Source organism: Entelurus aequoreus, linkage group LG18 (assembly GCF_033978785.1).
Source record: "Entelurus aequoreus isolate RoL-2023_Sb linkage group LG18, RoL_Eaeq_v1.1, whole genome shotgun sequence".
Lineage (NCBI taxonomy): Eukaryota > Metazoa > Chordata > Actinopteri > Syngnathiformes > Syngnathidae > Entelurus > Entelurus aequoreus.
Window position 1 is genome coordinate 50,914,271 of NC_084748.1, and position 22,393 is coordinate 50,936,663.

General features: G+C 40.2%; 1 protein-coding gene across 2 annotated transcripts in view; it reads right to left on the minus strand.

The window, feature by feature from the left end:
* LOC133634244 (multiple PDZ domain protein-like) overlaps nucleotides 1-22,393 on the minus strand; it is a 137,801-nt gene that overhangs the window by 95,479 nt on the left and 19,929 nt on the right. For both annotated transcript variants that reach the window (XM_062027368.1, XM_062027367.1), the window contains exons 7-13: nucleotides 16,082-16,165; nucleotides 15,917-16,009; nucleotides 15,742-15,844; nucleotides 13,824-13,915; nucleotides 5,359-5,572; nucleotides 1,675-1,749; nucleotides 1,252-1,331 (exon numbers count right to left, since the gene is read on the minus strand). In XM_062027368.1, the coding sequence (XP_061883352.1) occupies nucleotides 1,252-1,331; nucleotides 1,675-1,749; nucleotides 5,359-5,572; nucleotides 13,824-13,915; nucleotides 15,742-15,844; nucleotides 15,917-16,009; nucleotides 16,082-16,165 (741 nt within the window). The remainder of the gene's footprint in view (nucleotides 1-1,251; nucleotides 1,332-1,674; nucleotides 1,750-5,358; nucleotides 5,573-13,823; nucleotides 13,916-15,741; nucleotides 15,845-15,916; nucleotides 16,010-16,081; nucleotides 16,166-22,393) is intronic.

Here is a 22,393-nt window from a genome sequence, read left to right on the forward strand (position 1 = left end):
AGATTGGTCACATGTAGTCTTAGACTTAGATTGGTCACATATAGTCTTAGACTTAGATTGGTCACATATAGTCTTAGACTTAGATTGGTCACATCTAGTCTTAGACTTAGATTGGTCACATATAGTCTTAGACTTAGATTGGTCACATCTAGTCTTATATTTAAATTAATCAGATCTAGTCTTAGACTTAGATTGGTCACATCTAGTGTTAGACTTAGATTGGTCACATCTAGTCTTAGACTTAGATTGGTCTGATCTAGTCTTCGACTTAGATTGGTCACATCTAGTCTTAGACTTAGATTGGTCACATCAAGTCTTACACTTAGATTGTTCACATCTAGTCTTAGACTTAGATTGGTCTGATTTAGTCTTAGACTTAGATTGGTCACATCTAGTCTTAGACTTAGATTGGTCACATATAGTCTTAGACTTAGATTGGTCACATATAGTGTTAGACTTAGATTGGTCACATCTAGTCTTAGACTTAGATTGGTCACATATAGTCTTAGACTTAGATTGGTCACATCTAGTCTTAGACTTAGATTGGTCACATCTAGTCTTAGACTTAGATTGTTACATCTAGTGTTAAACTTATATTGGTCTGATCTAGTCTTAGACTTAGGTTGGTCACATCTAGTCTTACACTTAGATTGTTCACATCTAGTCTTATATTTAAATTAATCAGATCTAGTCTTACACTTAGATTGGTCACATGTAGTCTTAGACTTAGATTGGTCACATGAAGTGTTAAACTTAGATTGGTCACATCTAATCTTAGATTTAGATTGGTCACCACTAGTCTTAGACTTAGATTGGTCTGATCTAGTCTTAGACTTAGATTAGTCACATCTAGTCTTAGACTTAGATTGGTCACATCTAGTCTTAGACTTAGATTGGACACATGTAGTCTAAGACTTAGATTGGTCACCACTAGTCTTAGACTTAGATTGGACACATCTAATCTTAGACTTAGATTGGTCACACCTAGTCTTAGATTGGTGTGATCTAGTCTTAGACTCAGATTGGTCACACCTAGTCTTCGATTGGTCACATCTAGTCCTACACTTAGAGCGGTTTAAGATTATAGCAGTTGAGCGCGAGTGCAAACACAAAAATAGGTGACGTGATAAAATATGAATTAGTGCGGCCTTAAGTAGGTCAAAAAAACAGCTGATATTTTCAGTATGGAGTCATTGGATGAAAGACTGGCATGTGCCATGCTAGGACAAACATCTTGATGAAGAGACGTACTAGGACTTCATATCTCGGTCCAAGTGCATGTTGCCACCTCATCCTCAGGTCTTCTTCTTCTGCCGCCGTCAGCTTCACGCCTGTGATCACATGACACGTTGGATTCAAGTCTTAAGTCTTGAGTCCAGACTGTGGACACACACTTTATCACAGCCACTTCCTGGCAAGCAAATATTTGATGGCTGGCAGCAATCAGTGCTTATTCAACACAATCAAGCCCAAACATCAGCGCCTGGTGCAGGCTGAGAGGCAGAAGGATCTGGAAGGAGCTGAATGAGTTGGATAAACACATGATTGCGCAACACTATAAATAGACGCTGATCAAAGAGCACGCTTTACCGCCGCGTCGCTCCGCCCTGAACCTACTTAAAGAGTATCAGAGCGAGGCTCATCATCCACTCCTAGACTGCAGAAAGACTTTACCATTTCTGGAATCATGTCGGGGTCTTCTGTTGGCGTATGCTGCGCGGCGGGAGATCTCACGCAGAGAACATATTCCTGGGAGGAGAGGATTCAAACGTAAACACAGTCCGTACACCCACACTAGATCATGGGATTAGTCATGTGCCATACCACTGATTTGATTCCCCATCAGACAGCCAGTCACACCCAGGCTCATTCTTGGTGCAAATATTTTAAATTACATAAAAACATTAGGAAAAGTGCCAGAAAAAAAACAGCAAAAAATGGGAATGTGTTGAGAAAAAGCTGAAGAAATAATAACTGATAATAAATGATAATAATATACTTAGTCACCTAGAACACGTTTTGTCTGTTTTTAGCATGTTTGAAAGAATTTAAAAGTTTGGACACCCCTCATCTAAAATATTAGAAGCTATCCCTGCTTTGCACTCAGCATCAAGGCTTGGAATTGGGGGTTGAATCACCAAAAATGATTCCCGGGCGCGGCCACCGCTGCTGCTCACTGCTCCCCTCACCCCCTAGGTGGTGATCAAGAGTGATGGGTCAAATGCAGAAAATAATAATGACTATCATTGGTACTTTATCTTTAACTTTTTTTTTTTAATATTAAAAATACTTTCAGACATGTGATTTAAACTTAATGAAAAGGACTGCAAATAAGCCGGTGGTCTGGGGGCCGCATGTCCCCTGCCAGGTTCAACTATTGAACATGCAAAACTTAGCAAAGATAAGCAGCATTTAAAGATGTTGTAGTGTTTAAAGAATTGAAAAATAATGATCAACACAGTTGACATAAATACATTCATCCAAATGAATAACTATGTCTGTTTCAGTCACTACAGTAATGTGTTCACATCCACAGGAACCACATGGGTTAGTCTACTCCAGGGGTCACCAACCTTTTTGAAAGCAAGAGCTACTTCTTGGGTACTAATTAATGCCAAGGGCTACCAGTTTGATACACACTTCAATAAATTGCCAGAAATAGCCAATTTGCTCAATTTACATTTAACTCTATGTTATTATTAATAATTAATGATATTTACACTTAATTGAACGGTTTAAAAGAGGAGAAAACACGAAAAAAAATGACAATTAAATTTTGAAACATAGTTTATCTTCAATTACGACTCTTTAAAATTCAAAATTCAACCGAAAAAAAGAAGAGAAAAACTAGCTAATTCGAATCTTTTTGAAAAAATAAAAAAAATAATTTATGGAACACCATTAGTGATTTTTGCTGATTAAGATTAATTTTAGAATTTGGATGACATGTTTTAAATAGGTTAAAATCCAATCTACACATTGTTAGAATATATAACAAATTGGACCAAGCTATATTTCTAACAAAGACAAATCGTTATTTCTTCTAGATTTTCCAGAACAAACATTTTAAAAGAAATTCAAAAGACTTTGAAATAAGATTTAAATTTGATACTACAGATTTTCTAGATTTGCCAGAATAATTTTTTTGAATTTTAATCATAATAAGTTTGAAGAAATATTTCACAAATATTCTTCGTCGAAAAAACAGAAGCTTAAATGAAGAATTAAATTAAAATGTATTTATTATTCTTTACAATAAAAAAAATAAATTAAATTGAACATTGATTTAAATTGTCAGGAAATAAGAGGAAGAAATTTAAAAGGTAAAAAGGTATATGTGCTTAAAAATCCTAAAATCATTTTTGAGGTTGTATTTTTTCTCTAAAATTGTCTTTCTGAAAGTTATAAGAAGCAAAGTAAAAAAAAATAATGAATTTATTTAAACAAGTGAAGACCAAGTCTTTAAAATATTTTCTTGGATTTTCAAATTCTATTTGAGTTTTGTCTCTCTTAGAATTAAAAATGTCGAGCACAGCGAGACCAGCTTGCTAGTAAATAAATAAAATTTAAAAAATAGAGGCAGCTCACTGGTAAGTGCTGCTATTTGAGCTATTTTTAGAACAGGCCAGCGGGCTACTCATCTGGTCCTTACGGGCTACTTGGTGCCCGCGGGCACCGCGTTGGTGACCCCTGGTCTACTTTATACAGTATTTACAACCTTACTAGTGTTCACTTCACAGCCACAGATGGTTCATCTAGTTATTGACATTATTTACACATTACTTTGTCTGTTTCAGTCACTATGTTATTGAGTCACTACAGTAATTGTGTTCACATCCACAGGAACCACATGGGTTAGCCTACTCTATACAGTATTTACAACCTTACTAGTGTTCACTTCACAGCCACAGATGGTTCATCTAGTTATTGACATTATTTACACATTACTATGTCTGTTTCAGTCACTATGTTATTTAGTCACTACAGTAATTGTGTTCACATCCACAGGAACCACATGGGTTAGCCTACTTTATACAGTATTTACAACCTCACTAGTGTTCCCTTCACAGCCACAGATGGTTCATCTAGTTATTGACATTATTTACACATTACTTTGCTTCATTCACACATTACTTTGGCATTTTTTTATTTGATGGCTCTGACAAATCACATGATTAAATAATTACTCATTGGTGCATATTGTGGACTACATGTACCAAGTTATATGGCAATCTGAATTTTTTTAACAGTAGCCTATAGGCATACCTTGGTAAAATGTCTCCTCTTTAGTTTTGGGCATACATTAGGCTGCTAAGCTTATTTTCACCAGTATAACTATTGCTAGCGTTGGTTGTAGTTGGTTTTAGTCTTTGTTTCCTGGCATGGCCTACTTCTTCCTGAAAATAGCCTCATTTCTGTGTTGGTTAGAGATTTGTTATTGACAAAACGCTTGTCTATTCAGCTATTATGGTCCCAGACCTCAACCCCTAGTAAGAGACAGTGGAAGTTTGAAGTTCCTTGGAGTAGTCCAGTCCATCCAGCTGTGTACCTGGCAACCTCAGCCAGGGAGAGGGGGAGGGGACTACATTATTTTGGCCATGATTGCAGTACCATTTTTGGGCACATTTTTACATGTGACTCCTTTAACTGATTAAAACATAAAAGTTGCAAATGTTGTAATAAATAATAATAATACGAATGCAGCACCCCCCGCGCCTCCGAAAGGGACAAGCAGTAGAAAATGGATGGATGGATACTCACTCACCTATAAAACAAAGCTGTTTTTAGCATGTTTTAAATAAAAACACATTAAATACTTTAACTTTTCAGTATGTGGTGGCCAAAGTTTGGACTAAAGTATGAACCTACTCAGTGGCCTAGTGGTTAGAGTGCCCGCCCTGAGATGGGTAGGTTGTGAGTTCAAACCCCGGCCGAGTCATACCAAAGACTATAAAAATGGGAGCCATTACCTCCCTGCTTGGCACTCAGCATCAAGGCTTGGGATTGGGGGTTGAATCACCAAAAATGATTCCCAGGCGTGGCCACCGCTGCTGCTCACTGCTCCCCTTACCTCCCAGGGGGTGATCAAGGGTGATGGGTCAAATGTCAAATGCAGAGAATATTTTCGCCACACCTAGTGTGTGTGTGACTATCATTGCTACTTAACTTAACAGTGTGGATTATTTGATTTGACAATGGATATCAGAGCATGAAGATGTGGTATCGGCAGTATCGCACATGACTAAATGCGATCCAGTGGAAAAGAGATTAGAGCATGCAGTGTCATTATCATCCTGACATGTGCTCCTTCCTTCAGGTCCTAAGAGGAGTGCTAGACCATGGCATGACTCCACCCACCTGTCTCATGGATCCTGTTCAGGCCCACCCTGTAGGGGTCGCCCTCCTGGAAGCTGTGCGAGTGGCGCAGGGGGTGCAGGGGGGGCACGGGGGGCAGGATGTGGCTGAGACGCACCGCCTTCCTCAGGAGTCTCAGTCGGACCATAGGGCCGGTCCTCCTCAGCACCTCCATGGCCCGCTGCTCGCTGCAGCCCTGCAGGCTCACCCCGTCCACCTGGGAGGGGTCAACACACAGGTGAGGAGCACACAGGTGACGCATGCGGCTCTTTAGCACCACCCTAGTGGCTCCTTGGAGCTTTTACAAAAAATGTGTGAAAATGGAAAAATCCCAATGTTTATATTAAACATGCTTCACTGATGAGAGTATTTGGCGAGCACCATTTTATCCTACTAATTCCGCCGGTCCTTGAACTCCCCGCAGTTGTGTGGACTGTGAGGCAACAGTTTGTTTACATGTGCAACTTTCTCCGACGCTGCCACAGAAAGACGTCTTTCATGCCGCTCCTTCTTTGTCTCATTTTGTTCACCAAACCTTTTATGCTGTGCGTGAATGCACAAAGGTGAGCTTTGTTGACGTTATTGACTTGTGTGGAGTGCTAATCGGGCATATTTGGTCAGCGCATGACTGCTAGCTAATCCATGCTAACATGCTATTTAGGCCAGCTGTATGTACATATAGCATCAGTATGCCTCGTTTGCAGCTATATTTGTTCAGATTTAAAATACATTATACAAGTGTAAAAAGAAGTTAACCACACTAATATTAAATAAAATGTTGCTATCTTAGAGTGCACACATTTGTTCATTCCTCTTGGATAAATCAAGTAAATTCTAAATTGAAACATTTTCCTTTTTTCGATGTCTCACTCGATAGCATTAGCTAGTAGCAGCTGGATAGCGAGACATACAACACTTAGGGCCTGATCTACTAAGATCCAAATACCATGTGCTTATTAGCATGTGCAAACCGTAAAATAGCACGTACTATGAGTGGGTGTGATGCGTGTGATCTACCAAGACTGCATGTACAATTAAAAAGTGCTGCAGATTGCCTTCTTTTAAAGAGGATTTAGCGCTTAGTATACAGGGCATCACCATGGAGACTAGGGCTGCAAATCTTTGGGTGTCCCACGATTCGATTCAATATCGATTCTTGGGGTCACGATTCGATTCAAAATCGATTTTTTTTTCAATACAACACGATTCTCGATTCCAAAACAATATTTTCCAGATTCAAAAGGATTCTCTATTCATTCAATACATTAAGAAGGGGAACTGGAGGGTGTGTTCTAACTATGGTGGGCTCACACTCCTCAGCCTTCCCGGTAAGGTCTATTCGGGTGTGCTGGAGAGGAGGCTACGCCGGATAGTCCAACCTCGGATTCAGGAGGAACAGTGTGGTTTTCGTCCTGATCGTGGAACTGTGGACCAGCTCTATACTCTGGGCAGGGTCCTTGAGGGTGCATGGGAGTTTGCCCAACCAGTCTACATGTGCTTTGTGGACTTGGAGAAGGCATTGGACCGTGTCCCTCGGGAAGTCCTGTGGGGAGTGCTCAGAGAGTATGAGGTATCGGACTGTCTGATTGTGGTGGTCCGCTCCCTGTATGATCAGTGTCAGAGCTTGGTCCGCATTGCTGGCAGTAAGTCGGACACGTTTCCAGTGAGGGTTGGACTCCGCCAAGGCTGCCCTTGGTCACTGATTCTGTTCATAACTTTTATGGACAGAACTTCTAGGTGCAGTCAAGACGTTGAGGGGATCTGGTTTGGTGGCTGCAGGATTAGGTCTCTGCTTTTTGCAGATGATGTGGTCCTGATGGCTTCATCTGGCCAGGATCTTCAGCTCTCACTGGATCGGTTCGCAGTGAAGCGACTGGGATGAGAATCAGCACCTCCAAGTCCGAGTCCATGGTTCTCGCCCGGGAAAGGGTGGAGTGCCATCTCCAGGTTGGGGAGGAGACCCTGCCCCAAGTGGAGGAGTTCAAGTACCTGGGAGTCTTGTTCACGAGTGAGGGAAGAGTGGATGGTGAGATCGACAGGCGGATCGGTGCGGCGTCTTCAGTAATGCGGACGCTGTATCGATCCGTTGTGGTGAAGAAGGAGCTGAGCCGGAAGGCAAAGCTCTCAATTTACCGCTCGATCTACGTTCACATCCTCACCTATGGTCATGAGCTTTGGGTTATGACCGAAAGGACAAGATCACGGGTACAAGCGGCCCAAATGAGTTTCCTCCACCGGGTGGCGGGTCTCTCCCTTAGAGATAGGGTGAGAAGCTCTGTCATCCGGGAGGAGCTCAAAGTAAAGCCGCTGCTCCTCCACATGGAGAGGAACCAGATGAGGTGGTTCGGGCATCTGGTCAGGATGCCACCCGAACGCCTCCCTAGGGAGGTGTTTAGGGCACGTCCGACCGGTAGGAGGCCACGGGGAAGATCCAGGACACGTTGGGAAGACTATGTCTCCCGGCTGGCCTGGGAACGCCTCGGGATCCCCCGGGAGGAGCTGGACCAAGTGGCTGGGGAGAGGGAAGTCTGGGTTTCCCTGCTTAGGCCGCTGCCCCCGCGACCCGACCTCGGATAAGCGGAAGAAGATGGATGGATGGATGGATGGACATAGGATTTCAGCAGGATCTACCCCAGTCTGCTGACATGCAAGCAGAGTAAAAAGCTTTTATAATTGTAAAGGACAATGTTTTATCAACTGATTGCAATAATGTACATTTGTTTGAACTATTAAATGAAGCAAAAATATGACTTATTTTATCTTTGTGAAAATATTGGACACAGTGTGTTGTCAAGCTTATGAGATGCGATGCAAGTGTAAGCCACTGTCACACTATTGTTCTTTTTTTTATAAATGTCTAATGATAATGTCAATGAGGGATTTTTAATCACTGCTATGTTGACATTGTAACTAATATTGATACTGTTGTTGATAATATTCATTTTGTTTTGTTGTGTTTGTGTCTCCTCTCAATTGCTCTGTTTATTGCAGTTCTGAGTGTTGCTGGCTCGGCTTTGCTTTTGGAATTGGATTGCATTGTTATGGTATTGATGTGTATTGCTTTGTTGGATTGTTTCATTAAAAAAAAAATTATAATAAAATAAATAAATAAATAAAAAATCGATTTTTTAAAAATGAGAATCGATTCTGTATAGTTTGTATAGTTGAAGACTTACGGTCATTAGAAAACATGACTGCACATCATAATGGCAGCTACACTTTACATCTTAAAGATGTAAAAAAATGATTTGGGAATGTCAGGCGGGCCAGATTGAAAAGCTTAACGGGCCGCATTAATTTGCCCAAGTCTGCGCTAAATGGATCCACTCCTTATTCTGCTCTTTGAAGAGACGCAATCCTCTGCTCACAAGTTTAGTTTTGCCTGTGCTGTCAAGTTTGCACGTGTTTTTGTACGCGCAGACTTTGAGTGGATCAGGCCCCTAGTTCTTCCCAGCCTGGGTCCAAAGACAGTGAGTGTGCTGGGTAGAAGAAGAGGATGGAGAGCACTGACATAAAGACGGACAAGGATGTGGAAGTTACATCCATGGCTGGGGCAGAAGGACAAAAGTCAGCAGATGTTCATGATTAGTACTTCTTTTGGAGAGCCTGGAACATTCATTTCATTTCAGATACAAGTATTTTGAGTGAGGAGCTTCATTATTAGCGTAATTTCCGGACTATAAGCCGCACCTGACTATAAACCGCACCAGCTAAATTCAGGGGGAAATACAGACTGCTCCATATATAAGCCGCACCCGACTATAAGCCGCACCAGCTAAATTTAGGGGAAAATACAGATTGATCCATATATAAGCCGCACCCGACTATAAGCCGCACCAGCTAAATTTAGGGGAAAATACAGACTGCTCCATATATAAGCCGCACCCGACTATAAGCCGCACCAGCTAAATTTAGGGGAAAATACAGATTGATCCATATATAAGCCGCACCTGACTATAAGCCGCACCAGCTAAATTTAGGGGAAAATACAGATTGATCCATATATAAGCCGCACCTGGCTATAAGCCGCACGAGCTAAATTTAGGGGAAAATACAGATTGATCCATATATAAGCCGCACCTGACTATAAGCCGCATCAGCTAAATTTAGGGGAAAATACAGATTGATCCATATATAAGCCGCACCCCACTATAAGCCGCACCAGCTAAATTTAGGGGAAAATACAGATTGCTCCATATATAAGCCGCACCCGACTATAAGCCGCACCAGCTAAATTTAGGGGAAAATACAGATTGATCCACATATAAGCCGCACCTGACTATAAGCCGCATCAGCTAAATTTAGGGGAAAATACAGATTGATCCATATATAAGCCGCACCTGACTATAAGCCGCATCAGCTAAATTTAGGGGAAAATACAGATTGATCCATATATAAGCCGCACCCGACTATAAGCCGCACCAGCTAAATTTAGGGGAAAATACAGATTGCTCCATATATAAGCCGCATCCGACTATAAGCCGCACCAGCTAAATTTAGGGGAAAATACAGATTGATCCATATATAAGCCGCACCTGACTATAAGCCGCACCAGCTAAATTTAGGGGAAAATACAGATTGATCCATATATAAGCCGCACCTGACTATAAGCCGCATCAGCTAAATTTAGGGGAAAATACAGATTGATCCATATATAAGCCGCACCCTACTATAAGCCGCACCAGCTAAATTTAGGGGAAAATACAGATTGCTCCATATATAAGCCGCACCAGCTAAATTTAGGGGAAAATACAGATTGCTCCATATATAAGCCGCACCAGCTAAATTTAGGGGAAAATACAGATTGCTCCATATATAAGCCGCACCAGCTAAATTTAGGGGAAAATACAGATTGCTCCATATATAAGCCGCACCCGACTATAAGCCGCAGGGTTTTGATGTGTAATTAGCGTAGTATATAGGGGTTCCTGCTACCACGGAGGGGATTGTCGGGACAGAGATGACTGTTTGGGAACGCAAAGCATCCCATTTATTAACAATAAATCTTTCAATCAAACTTTCACATCTTTGACATGGCGAACAGCATTCGTACAAATAATACAACGGTGCAAAGTAATACAAAGTGCTCGCCTGTACGTTATCAAAATAACCAGCCTACCGGTATATGAAAAGTCAGTCTTTAATCATTGTGTCATCGTCTTCCTCCTGCGTACTAAAACCACCCAAATCCTCTTCGTCGGTGTCGGAGAAGAACAGGCCGTATATAAGCCGCACCCTTGTTTAAGCCGCAGGGACCAGAACGAGGGGGAAAAGTAGCGGCTTATAGTCCGGAAATTATGGTAACTCCTATGCTTTGTCCACTTGTGATGGATTGAACGTCCTGAGATGAATTCAAGTGAGCAGAAAGACTAACACGCCCCAACTAAGTCAAACGCTTCCACAACTTGCCATCACTTGAGCCTCCCTGGATTGGTTGGGGACCAGTTGCTTTCAAGATCATGTTTCCACGTGCTAAAAGAATACACAATATCCCTAGTGGATGGCCTCCAGTTCTACATCCATCACAACTCTGCAGGAACTCTTCAATGTTTCATCCTCTATCAATATTTCACATCGCCTCTTTGCATTTATCATGTGTCTCGCACACAAGTGGCACTCACTCAACGTGGCTTCAGCACTGATGACCCTGCGTTCCTACTAGGGTTGTACGGTACTAGTATAGTATGGTGGTACTAAGGAATCAAACATGGTACGATACTCTGAAAAGTACCAATTCCCCGTTTTTTCCTTCTTTTTTTTTTAACGGGCATGACATTGCTGGTTTTACGAGCAGAGGAGCATGTTGGGCAGCGCACACACACAGAGTACTTACAAGCAGACACAGTGTGTAGACAGAAAAGGGAGAATGGACGCATTTTGGTGTAAAAAGTAAAGATAAAGGTGAAGTTATAACACGGAAACACCCTCAGGAAGAGCTGCTTTCAGACATGGCTAGCTAGTCGGCAGTGTTTTAGCTACTTCTAAATCACTAATCCTCGTCTCCATGGCGACAAATAAAGTCCATTTCTTACAAGTAGCATAATCACTGGAGGACGAGGAATAGCTAAACATGCTTCACTACACACCGTAGGAGGATACAATAGCTCATCAATAACAGCAAGCTAGCACTCCTGAATGTAAACAAATCCTATGGGTGGATCTACACCTGACATCCACTGTGATGCTATCAAGTACAGGAGCGTATCTAGTCGATACTACTATGATTACATCGATATATTTTATCATCACAATTTTTTTTTCCTTTTTTAAAAATGTATACTATGTTTATAAAGTCAGTAAATATGTCTCTGGACACATGAGGACTTTGAATATGACCAATGTATGATCCTGTAACTACTTGGTATCAGAGCCATACCCAAATGTGTGGTATCATCCAAAACTAATGTCAAGTATCAAAGAAGAGAAGAATAAGTGATTATTACATTTGAACAGAAGTGTAGATAGAACATGTTAAAACAGAAAACAGCGTGACACCTACCCTTTACATCAGTATTTTTAACCATATTATTATTGGTTTATTGGGTATGATATTTTATTGTATGATCCTGCAACTACTTGGTATCGGATCGATACCTAAATGTGTGGTATCATCCAAAACTAATGTCAAGTATCAAAGAAGAGAAGAATAAGTGCTTATTACATTTTAACAGAAGTGTAGATAGAACATGTTCAAAGAGAAAGTAAGCAGATATTAACAGTAAATGAACAAGTAGATTATTAATACATTTTTACAGTTTGTCCCTCATAATGTGTAGAAAATAATAGGTGTATAAATGACACAATATGTTACTGCATACGTCAGCAGACTAATTAGGAGTCTTTGTTTGTTTACTTACTACTACAAGACAAGTTGTCTATTTTATTTAAGGACTAAATGACAATAATAAACATATGTTTCATCTACACTAACATTTTTTGTTACAATAATGACATTTTTTGTGGTCTACTTTATTTAGAAAAGTATGGAAAAGTATGTAAATAAATGCTGGTATTGGTACCAACATATTGGTATGGGGACCACCCTAGTTCCTACACTGCAAGTGGTTTGTAAAGGGAGTTGGAGAAAAGCCTAGAAGACAGTTCTTGTGGGAGAACAGAGGTGTCCAAACATTACATGATGAACCACCAGCAGATGTCTTCAAGGCTGCTGGAACCAGGAGAACCTGCTCGTAGGACCTTGGCCAACCCCACTTCAAATTAAACAAGTGGACTTGGACTTGGATGCGACTTAAATGTGGAACCATGTGCCAGGAGAACTATTTGTTTGAGACATTTATTTTGGTTCTTTGTTCCCAGACTTTTCTACTTTGGGGTGTGTGTGCCTTCTTCAGGGTAGAAGACAATACATGTAGAGGAGCAACACCAAGCAGATGTGGGCTAACATTGCTGGGAAAGTGGAGATGGTACTACATTATTATAGGACTACATTATTATAGGACTACTTGCCAAGCACTCACTCACATTCTTGATAATAATAATATTATATGACTCATACTTATGCTTTACATATTATGTTATAGCTTATTCTAATGTAGGACAAACAACCCACACATACAGTATGTCTACTAGGGTGTCAAAAAAAAGATTTTCGAATGAATCGCAATTTTTATTTGTTACGATTCTTAATCCATTAAAAAAAAAAAAATCTAAACTAATTTTTTTTATCAAATCTGTCCTGCGCAGTCACTCAGATAAATCACACAGTTTAGAAAAGAGAAGTGTTGGATACTTTTCTTCTTGCCTTATTTGGATTTGACTTTATTAAATGTTTTGGTAGAATTTTATTAAACAAAACCAGTTTTCTTTTAAGTAATGTAGAAAAATATCAGAGCTGTTTATCTAATTTATGGAGGAATTGTGTTTATGATGATTAGTAAATGAACTGATTAAAAAGGTGAGTCTAGCCAAAACTAATAGTTCATTATTATTACAGATTATTTTGTATTACCAATTATTTTTTGCATTTGACACTACGCTCTAAAGTAAAAGTACTCTTATTTGAGTAAATATTTGAGTACTCTACCCACAATTTCCATTTTCCTTTTGCCCCAACGCGGGTTTATTTGTATTTGACTTTATTAAATGTTTGGCTAGAATTAATCTTTTAAGGAATACAAACACATATCAGAGTTTTTTGTCTATTTTATGGAGGAATGTTGATTATGATGATTAGTAAAAAGCCTGATTAAAAAGGTGTGTCTTTGGCCTTTTTTTGTTGCATTATTAGAAAACACAAAACTAATAGTTCATTATTATTACAGATTATTTTTTATTTTTTTTATTACAGATTATAAGTAACATTACTCTTACTTAAGTAAAAATTTGAGTACTCTAACCCCAATTTCCATTTTTCTTTTGCCCCAACGTGGGTTTATTTGTGTTTAGATGATTTCTCAAGGGGGAAATGAGTCAACTTTACAGATGTGTGTAAATACTTGATGACTTACAGAGAGTATGATGTCGCCAACGTGGATCTGTCCATCCTGGTCCACAGTACTGCCCTTCACGATGCTCTTCACCGTCACCCCAGCACTGTACACTGAAGACCAGGACACAAACACACTCACATTGTCCAGTAGCTATGAATATTACCTGAGTTCAGGTCATTTTGTCCAGTATCTATGAATATTACCTGAGTTCAGGTCATTTTGTCTATGAATATTACCTGAGTTCAGGTCATTTTGTCCAGTAGCTATGAATATTACCTGAGTTTAGGTCATTTTGTCCAGTAGCTATGAATATTACCTGTGTTCAGGTCATTTTGTCTATGAATATTACCTGAGTTTAGGTCATTTTGTCCAGTATCTATGAATATTACCTGAGTTCAGGTCATTTTGTTTATGAATATTACCTGAGTTCAGGTCATTTTGTTTATGAATATTACCTGAGTTCAGGTCATTTTGTCTATGAATATTACCTGAGTTCAGGTCATTTTTTCTATGAATATTACCCGAGTTCAGGTCATTTTGTCCAGTAGCTATGAATATTACCTGAGTTCAGGTCATTTTGTCTATGAATATTACCTGAGTTCAGGTCATTTTGTCTATGAATATTACCTGAGTTCAGGTCATTTTGTCTATGAATATTACCTGAGTTCAGGTCCTTTTGTCCAGTAGCTACGAATATTACCTGAGTTTAGGTCATTTTGTCTATGAATATTACCTGAGTTCAGGTCATTTTGTCCAGTAGCTATGAATATTACTTGAGTTTAGGTCATTTTGTCTATGAATATTACCTGAGTTCAGGTCATTTTGTCCAGTAGTTATGAATATTATCTGAGTTCAGGTCATTTTGTCCAGTAGCTATGAATATTACCTGAGTTCAGGTCATTTTGTCTATGAATATTACCTGAGTTTAGGTCATTTTGTCCAGTAGCTATGAATATTACTTGAGTTTAGGTCATTTTGTCTATGAATATTACCTAAGTTCAGGTCATTTTGTCTATGAATATTACCTGAGTTCAGGTCATTTTGTCCAGTAGCTATGAATATTACCTGAGTTTAGGTCATTTTGTCTATGAATATTACCTGAGTTCAGGTCATTTTGTCCAGTAGCTATGAATATTACCTGAGTTCAGGTCATTTTGTCTATGAATATTACCTGAGTTCAGGTCATTTTGTCCAGTAGCTATGAATATTACCTGAGTTTAGGTCATTTTGTCTATGAATATTACCTGAGTTTAGGTCATTTTGTCCAGTATCTATGAATATTACCTGAGTTCAGGTCATTTTGTCCAGTATCTATGAATATTACCTGAGTTTAGGTCATTTTGTCCAGTAGCTATGAATATTACCTGAGTTCAGGTCATTTTGTCTATGAATATTACCTGAGTTCAGGTCATTTTGTCTATGAATATTACCTGAGTTCAGGTCATTTTGTTTATGAATATTACCTGAGTTCAGGTCATTTTGTCTATGAATATTACCTGAGTTTAGGTCATGTTGTCCAGTAGCTATGAGGTATTACCTGAGTTTAGGTCCTTTTGTCTATGAATATTACCTGAGTTCAGGTCCTTTTGTCCAGTAGCTATGAATATTACCTGAGTTCAGGTCATTTTGTCCAGTAGCTATGAATATTACTTGAGTTTAGGTCATTTTGTCCAGTAGCTATGAGGTATTACCTGAGTTTAGGTCATTTTGTCTATGAATATTACCTGAGTTCAGGTCATTTTGTCCAGTAGCTATGAATATTACCTGAGTTCAGGTCATTTTGTCTATGAATATTACCTGAGTTCAGGTCATTTTGTCCAGTAGCTACGAATATTACCTGAGTTCCGGTCATTTTGTCTATGAATATTACCTGAGTTCAGGTCATTTTGTCTATGAATATTACCTGAGTTCAGGTCATTTTGTCTATGAATATTACCTGAGTTGAGGTGGCCGATGTAGCTGGAGATGGTTAAGCCCAGCCCCCTGCTGTTTTTACTGAACTGCACGCTGAACTCGTAGTCATGGTTGAAGTCACTGACCTGCAGGGGACATAGAATGGTGTTTAAGGACAATTCTCATGGAGTGATTGAAGAATATCATGGCTAACACACGTTGCCATCCAGGGACTCCTGGCTGAGGACGGGAGAGGTCAGGTTGTCCCTGGCGATGAGGAGCTTCACCTTGCTGCCGGCGTTTCGCAGCACCTGAGCCAAGACCATAAATAAATCAATGACAAATACAATGTAAAAATGTCTTGACAAAAAGGTAGATCTCACCTGCGCTACCTGCTCGCTGTTCATGCCAGCCAGGTCTGTGTCGCCGATACATAAGATCTGATCCCCGCTGCGCAGACGTTTATCCTGGGTGACGACATTTAATCACAACACCTTTTCCTTCAATGGCTTCATTAACGGTGACAAGCAAGCTGCTTTAAGGCAGGAAAAACATCTGCACTCAAGCAGGAGCAGCAGAAGGTGAGCTTCATTACAAACAAACACTCCTAACTCCTTCAACTTGACAATTGACTTGTTTGGTAAGAGTGGAGCACACCCAAATGTTCCATAAACCAGCAGGTTATGGAGTGGATGCTGCAATGTTCACCTAGGCAACTTGGAGGCGGGAAATGACTGAGTTTACAGGAAGGTCAAAGTTCTGTGCCCTTGAACAATTTATAGAAAAAGAAAAAGCAAGGCAGCAACACCCGTGTCCTTCTTATCATTTTAATACAAACTACCAAACAAAGACCGGTTTTGAAAATGTCTTTGTCAGTGTGCAATTCTCAACAGGAAGTGAAGCGCTAATAGTCACAGCTGTGGTCCATCAATTGACATAACAATAAATCACAAACAACTTCAAAAATGAAAGTGCACTAATAAGACAAAATGGAAAATTGTACAAAATAAATCAAAGGCTCAGAACAGTATCATAAGAAAATAAATAAAGCAATAAAAACAACAATTTATAAACATCAATAACAATATGTGATTCGATCTTTGAAACGCACGAGCCACAGATATGCGCAAGCCGAACTGAAATGCCAATGTTAGCATGCTAGCGATTAGCATCTTATAAGTAGATGCAGCATTGGCTGCTGTGACACGAGAAATTGGGCCGCCATCTTGAGGTGGTGATGAGGAGCCGGCGAACAGCCTAAACTGACAGTTGACAGGTAGAAAACAAAGATGCTAAACTGACAGTTGACAGGTAGAAAACAAAGATGCTAAAGTGACAGTTGACAGGTAGAAAACAAAGATGCTAAACTGACAGTTGACAGGTAGAAAACAAAGATGCTAAAGTGACAGTTGACAGGTAGAAAACAAAGATGCTAAACTGACAGTTGACAGGTAGAAAACAAAGATGCTAAACTGACAGTTGACAGGTAGAAAACAAAGATGCTAAACTGACAGTTGACAGGTAGAAAACAAAGATGCTAAACTGACAGTTGACAGGTAGAAAACAAAGATGCTAAACTGACAGTTGACAGGTAGAAAACAAAGATGCTAAACTGACAGTTGACAGGTAGAAAACAAAGATGGTGTTCAGCGTTTTCCTGCTCAAATGAGCGGACTGTTAAAAATAGGAATCGGGGGATTACTTTTCCCAAGTAAGATTTAACATTAAAGGCCTACTGAAAGCCACTACTAGCGACCACGCAGTCTGATAGTTTATATATCAATGATGACATCTTAACATTGCAACACCTGCCAATACGGCCGGGTTAACTTATAAAGTGACATTTTAAATTTCCCGCTAAACTTCCGCTTGAAAAGGTCTATGTATGATGACGTATGCGCGTGACGTCACTAGTTAAACGGAAGTATTCGAACACCATTGAATCCAATACAAAAAAGCTCTGTTTTCATGGCATAATTTTGGACATCTGTGTTGGTGAATCTTTTGCAATTTGTTTAATGAACAATGAAGACTGCAAAGAAGAAAGCTGTAGGTGGGATCGGTGTATTAGCGGCTGGCTGTAGCAACACAACCAGGAGGACTTTGACTTGGATAGCAGACGCGCTCGCCGCCGCTAGCCGCCGACCGCATCGACGATCGGGTGAAGTCCTTCGTCCTTCCGTCGATTGCTGGAACGCAGGTGAGCACAGGTGTTGATGAGCAGATGAGGGCTGGCGTAGGTGGAGCGCTAATGTTTTTATCATAGCTCTGTGAGGTCCCGTTGCTAAGTTAGCTTCAATGGCGTCGTTAGCAACAGCATTGTTAAGCTTCGCCAAGCTGGAAAGCATTAACCGTGTATTTACATGTCCATGGTTTAATAGTATTGTTGATCTTCTGTCTATCCTTCCAGTCAGGGATTTATTTCTTTTGTTTCTATCTGCATTTGAGCCCGATGCTATCACGTTAGCTCCGTAGCTAAAGTGTTTCGCCGATGTATTGTCGTGGAGATAAAAGTCACTGTGAATGTCCATTTCGTGTTCTCGACTCTCATTTTCAAGAGGATATAGTATCCCAGGTGGTTTAAAATACAAATCCGTGATCCACAATAGAAAAAGGAGAAAGTGTGGAATCCAATGAGCCAGCTTGTACCTAAGTTACGGTCAGAGCAAAAAAGATACGTCCTGCACTGCAATCTAGTCCTTCACTCTCACGTACCTCATCCACAAATCTTTCATCCTCGCTCAAATTAATGGGGTAATCGTTGCTTTCTCGGTTCGAATCTCTCTCGCTGCTGGTGTAAACAATGTGCAAATTTGAGGAGCCCTTCCTCCTGTGACGTCACGCTTCTTCTGGTACAGGCAAGGCTTTTTTATTAGCGACCAAAAGTTGCAAATTTTATCGTCGTTTTTTCTACTAAATCCTTTCAGCAAAAATATGGCAATATCGCGAAATGATCAAGTATGACACATAGATCTGCTATCCCCGTTTAAATAAAAAAATGTCATTTCAGTAGGCCTTTAACGTATTAATGGTTGTATTTTGTGAAAAGAATATTACCACAGAGTTGAGAAGGAGCAAATATCTTCAATAGTACTGAAATCCTAGCCGCTAGCAAACAAGAGAATGACCATAACAGAATTGCTTGTCAATTAAATGAATTACATTTAAAATTGTCATACTTGAATAACATAAAGTTGAAATAAATGATGAAGATAAAGATTGTAAGACAGAATTTGGTTTTATTCTGAATCTAGTGAAACAGATTGGTGGTTTTAGCTGATATAAAGACTTTCAGGTGTTTACATATGTTTATGTTGAAGTATTTGGCAGAGGCTTTTATCCAAAGCGACATACATTAAAAATACATATAAAACAATCACTGTAAACATTATCATATAAGGGAAGAATGTAATAGAAAATATCAATACAAAGTGTCAAGACAGAATAAACTCTCTGCTGCTGCAGCAACAGAGATACAGTCTATAAGATATATAATGTATTCATACATTGTTTATGTAGGATATACGCATGTATATATAACCTAATCATATTGTTTCTTCAATTTAAAAATAGCTGACCGTTTTTTTCCCCCTTCTCTGGGATTATATTCCCAGTTTTGATCTCGGACGTCTGGTCACTTACAGCATATAAGAATATTCTATTACTGTTAAGCAAACTATGAATAATAAAACGTGTCCTTTATCATAGCTACACGTATGACAAAAAAGCGTGTGAAAATCAGTGGTATTCAGTGAGGTAAGATTAATTAAATGCGCTGACAGTTCATTGCTCCTGCCAAATGAATTGCACTGATCACCACTCCAAGATGGCGGCCCCACGTCTCGTCAGCGCCAGTAGGCAGTAGCGCTGCATGCTGCGTACCCTTAGAACATGTCTATGGTCAGCATGCTAACCGTTAGCATGTGTCACGTGCAAAGTTTGATGACAACAAAGTGTACGCCCGTGAAAATGGCAAAAAAAAAGCCACACCAGCGTGTTAACAGTTAGCACATGTAACGTGCCAACTTATATGACTCTGGGGTAAACAGTTGCAAAATTAGTCAAGCACTAAGTTATCTGACTGTATGGTGCACAGGTGCCAAATACGCGGGAAAAAAAAGTGTTAAATGATCTGAGAAGGATGTTAGATGTTGACTAACGAGAGCAAATGACTTTCAAAGAGTTGAAATCTGTAGAGAAAAGTGGGACATGTCGACGTTTGTGTTATGCCCATACATCTTCAATGGGGGGAAATTCCTGGTAATCCTGGAATTCCAGGAATGTCCATGGGTGGAATGGTTTGAATAGGGTAAGAAATGTGGGACTTGTTGAACTTCAAAAAAAACTATTCAATACAATTGGAAATTTCCTGGAAATTTGGGGAAATCGGAAATTTTGTGAATTACGGGACACAGCACGATTCCTTGGATTGTACTGATTGGGTTGGCGTTGGAATTTCTTTAATCAGTCAAGAAATGTGAAAGTAGTAACAATTTGTATTACAGAATAAGTGTTACGTAAAGATGAGAAGACTGGGAAAACTACTAACTTTTTGTGACAAAATAAAACAAGTTCACACGTGACAGGAAGTTGCCTTTTTTGGACTGGGATGTCCACATTGGAGAAAACGGGGGCCTTCATGTCAGGGTTTACTGAAAAACCACACATACTCATCAATACCTACGTTTTGACTCCCACCACCCACTGGAGCACCAACTGGGCGTCATCAGGACCCTACAACAGATCTGATCATCTTCCTACCGGTCCACAGGTTGAAGTCAAAGAACAACACAGATCTGATCATCTTCCTACCGGTCCACAGGTTGAAGTCAAAGAACAACACAGATCTGATCATCTTCCTACCGGCCCACAAGTTGGAAGTCAAAGAACAACACAGATCTGATCATCTTCCTACCGGTCCACAGGTTGAAGTCAAAGAACAACACAGATCTGATCATCTTCCTACCGGTCCACAGGTTCAAGTCAAAGAACAACACAGATCTGATCATCTTCCTAACGGCCCACAAGTTGGAAGTCAAAGAACAACACGGATCTGATCATCTTCCTACCGGTCCACAGGTTGAAGTCAAAGAACAACACAGATCTGATCATCTTCCTACTGGCCCACAGGCCAAATTCAAAGAACAACACAGAGCTGATTATCTTCCTACTGGCCCACAGGTTGAAGTCAAAGAACAACACAGATCTGATCATCTTCCTACTGGCCCACAGGCCAAATTCAAAGAACAACACAGATCTGATCATGTTCCTACCGGCCCACAGGCCAAAAAGAAAGAGCATTGGAATTTGAAGGAAGCCCTCAAAACTTGTGGTTCCCCCAGCTGGTGGTTTGTGAAAAGTGCATCCAGTTCCAGAAATAAGAAGAACAGAGTTGATGATGAGGAGGACAAAGGTGACATATTGTCATACCATGTGGATCAGGTCTATGTGAGAGGAATGTTGAACCAACACAACATCCCAGTACACTTCACACCACCCTGAGACAGAGACTGCTGCATCCTAAAGACCGGACACCCCACACCCACAAAAACAAGCTGGTGTATGCTATCCAGTGTAATGATTTATATATAGTGGAAACAAAACAACCACTAAGACGACACATGGCACAACATAGACGGGCAAAGTCTTCAGGTCTAGACTCAGATGTCTGCTCGCACCTCAGGGACAAACAGCACTCCTTTGACAACAAACATGTACACATTGTGGACATTGAGGAAGGATGGAACAGAGGAGGTGGTTTGCGACACCACCTGTCTCCCACATACAACACTGTCCTTTCAACAATTCCTAAGAGACTCTGCAATTTAGCCTCCAACAAATAACAGGAGTTAGAAACATTCTGCTTACAGAAGGTGACCAGGATGACATTTGTTTACAACTGAATGGAATGCTAACATGGGGGATTCTGACTATTTAGGACTGGTAGTAGTGGACCCACAGCCATGGTTCTGTTACACAATACTTCAATGCTAACAAGGAAGATTCTGACTATTTAGGACTGGCACTCGTGGATCCACAGCCATGGTTCTGCTACACAATACTTCAATGCTAACAAGGAAGATTCTGACTATTTAGGACTGGTAGTAGTGGATCCACAGCCATGGTTCTGCCACACAATACTTCAATGCTAACAAGGAATATTCTGACTATTTAGGACTGGTACTAGTGGATCCACAGCCATGGTTCTGCCGCACAATACTTCAATGCTAACAAGGAATATTCTGACTATTTAGGACTGGTAGTAGTGGATCCACAGCCATGGTTCTGCCACACAATACTTCAATGCTAACAAGGAAGATTCTGACTATTTAGGACTGGTAGTAGTGGATCCACAGCCATGGTTCTGCCACACAATACTTCAATGCTAACAAGGAAGATTCTGACTATTTAGGACTGGTAGTAGTGGATCCACAGCCATGGTTCTGCTACACAATACTTCAATGCTAACAAGGAAGATTCTGACTATTTAGGACTGGTAGTAGTGGATCCACAGCCATGGTTCTGCTACACAATACTTCAATGCTAACAAGGAAGATTCTGACTATGTAGGACTGGTAGTAGTGGATCCACAGCCATGGTTCTGCTACACAATACTTCAATGCTAACAAGGAAGATTCTGACTATTTGGAACTGGTAGTAGTGGATCCACAGCCATGGTTCTGCCACACAATACT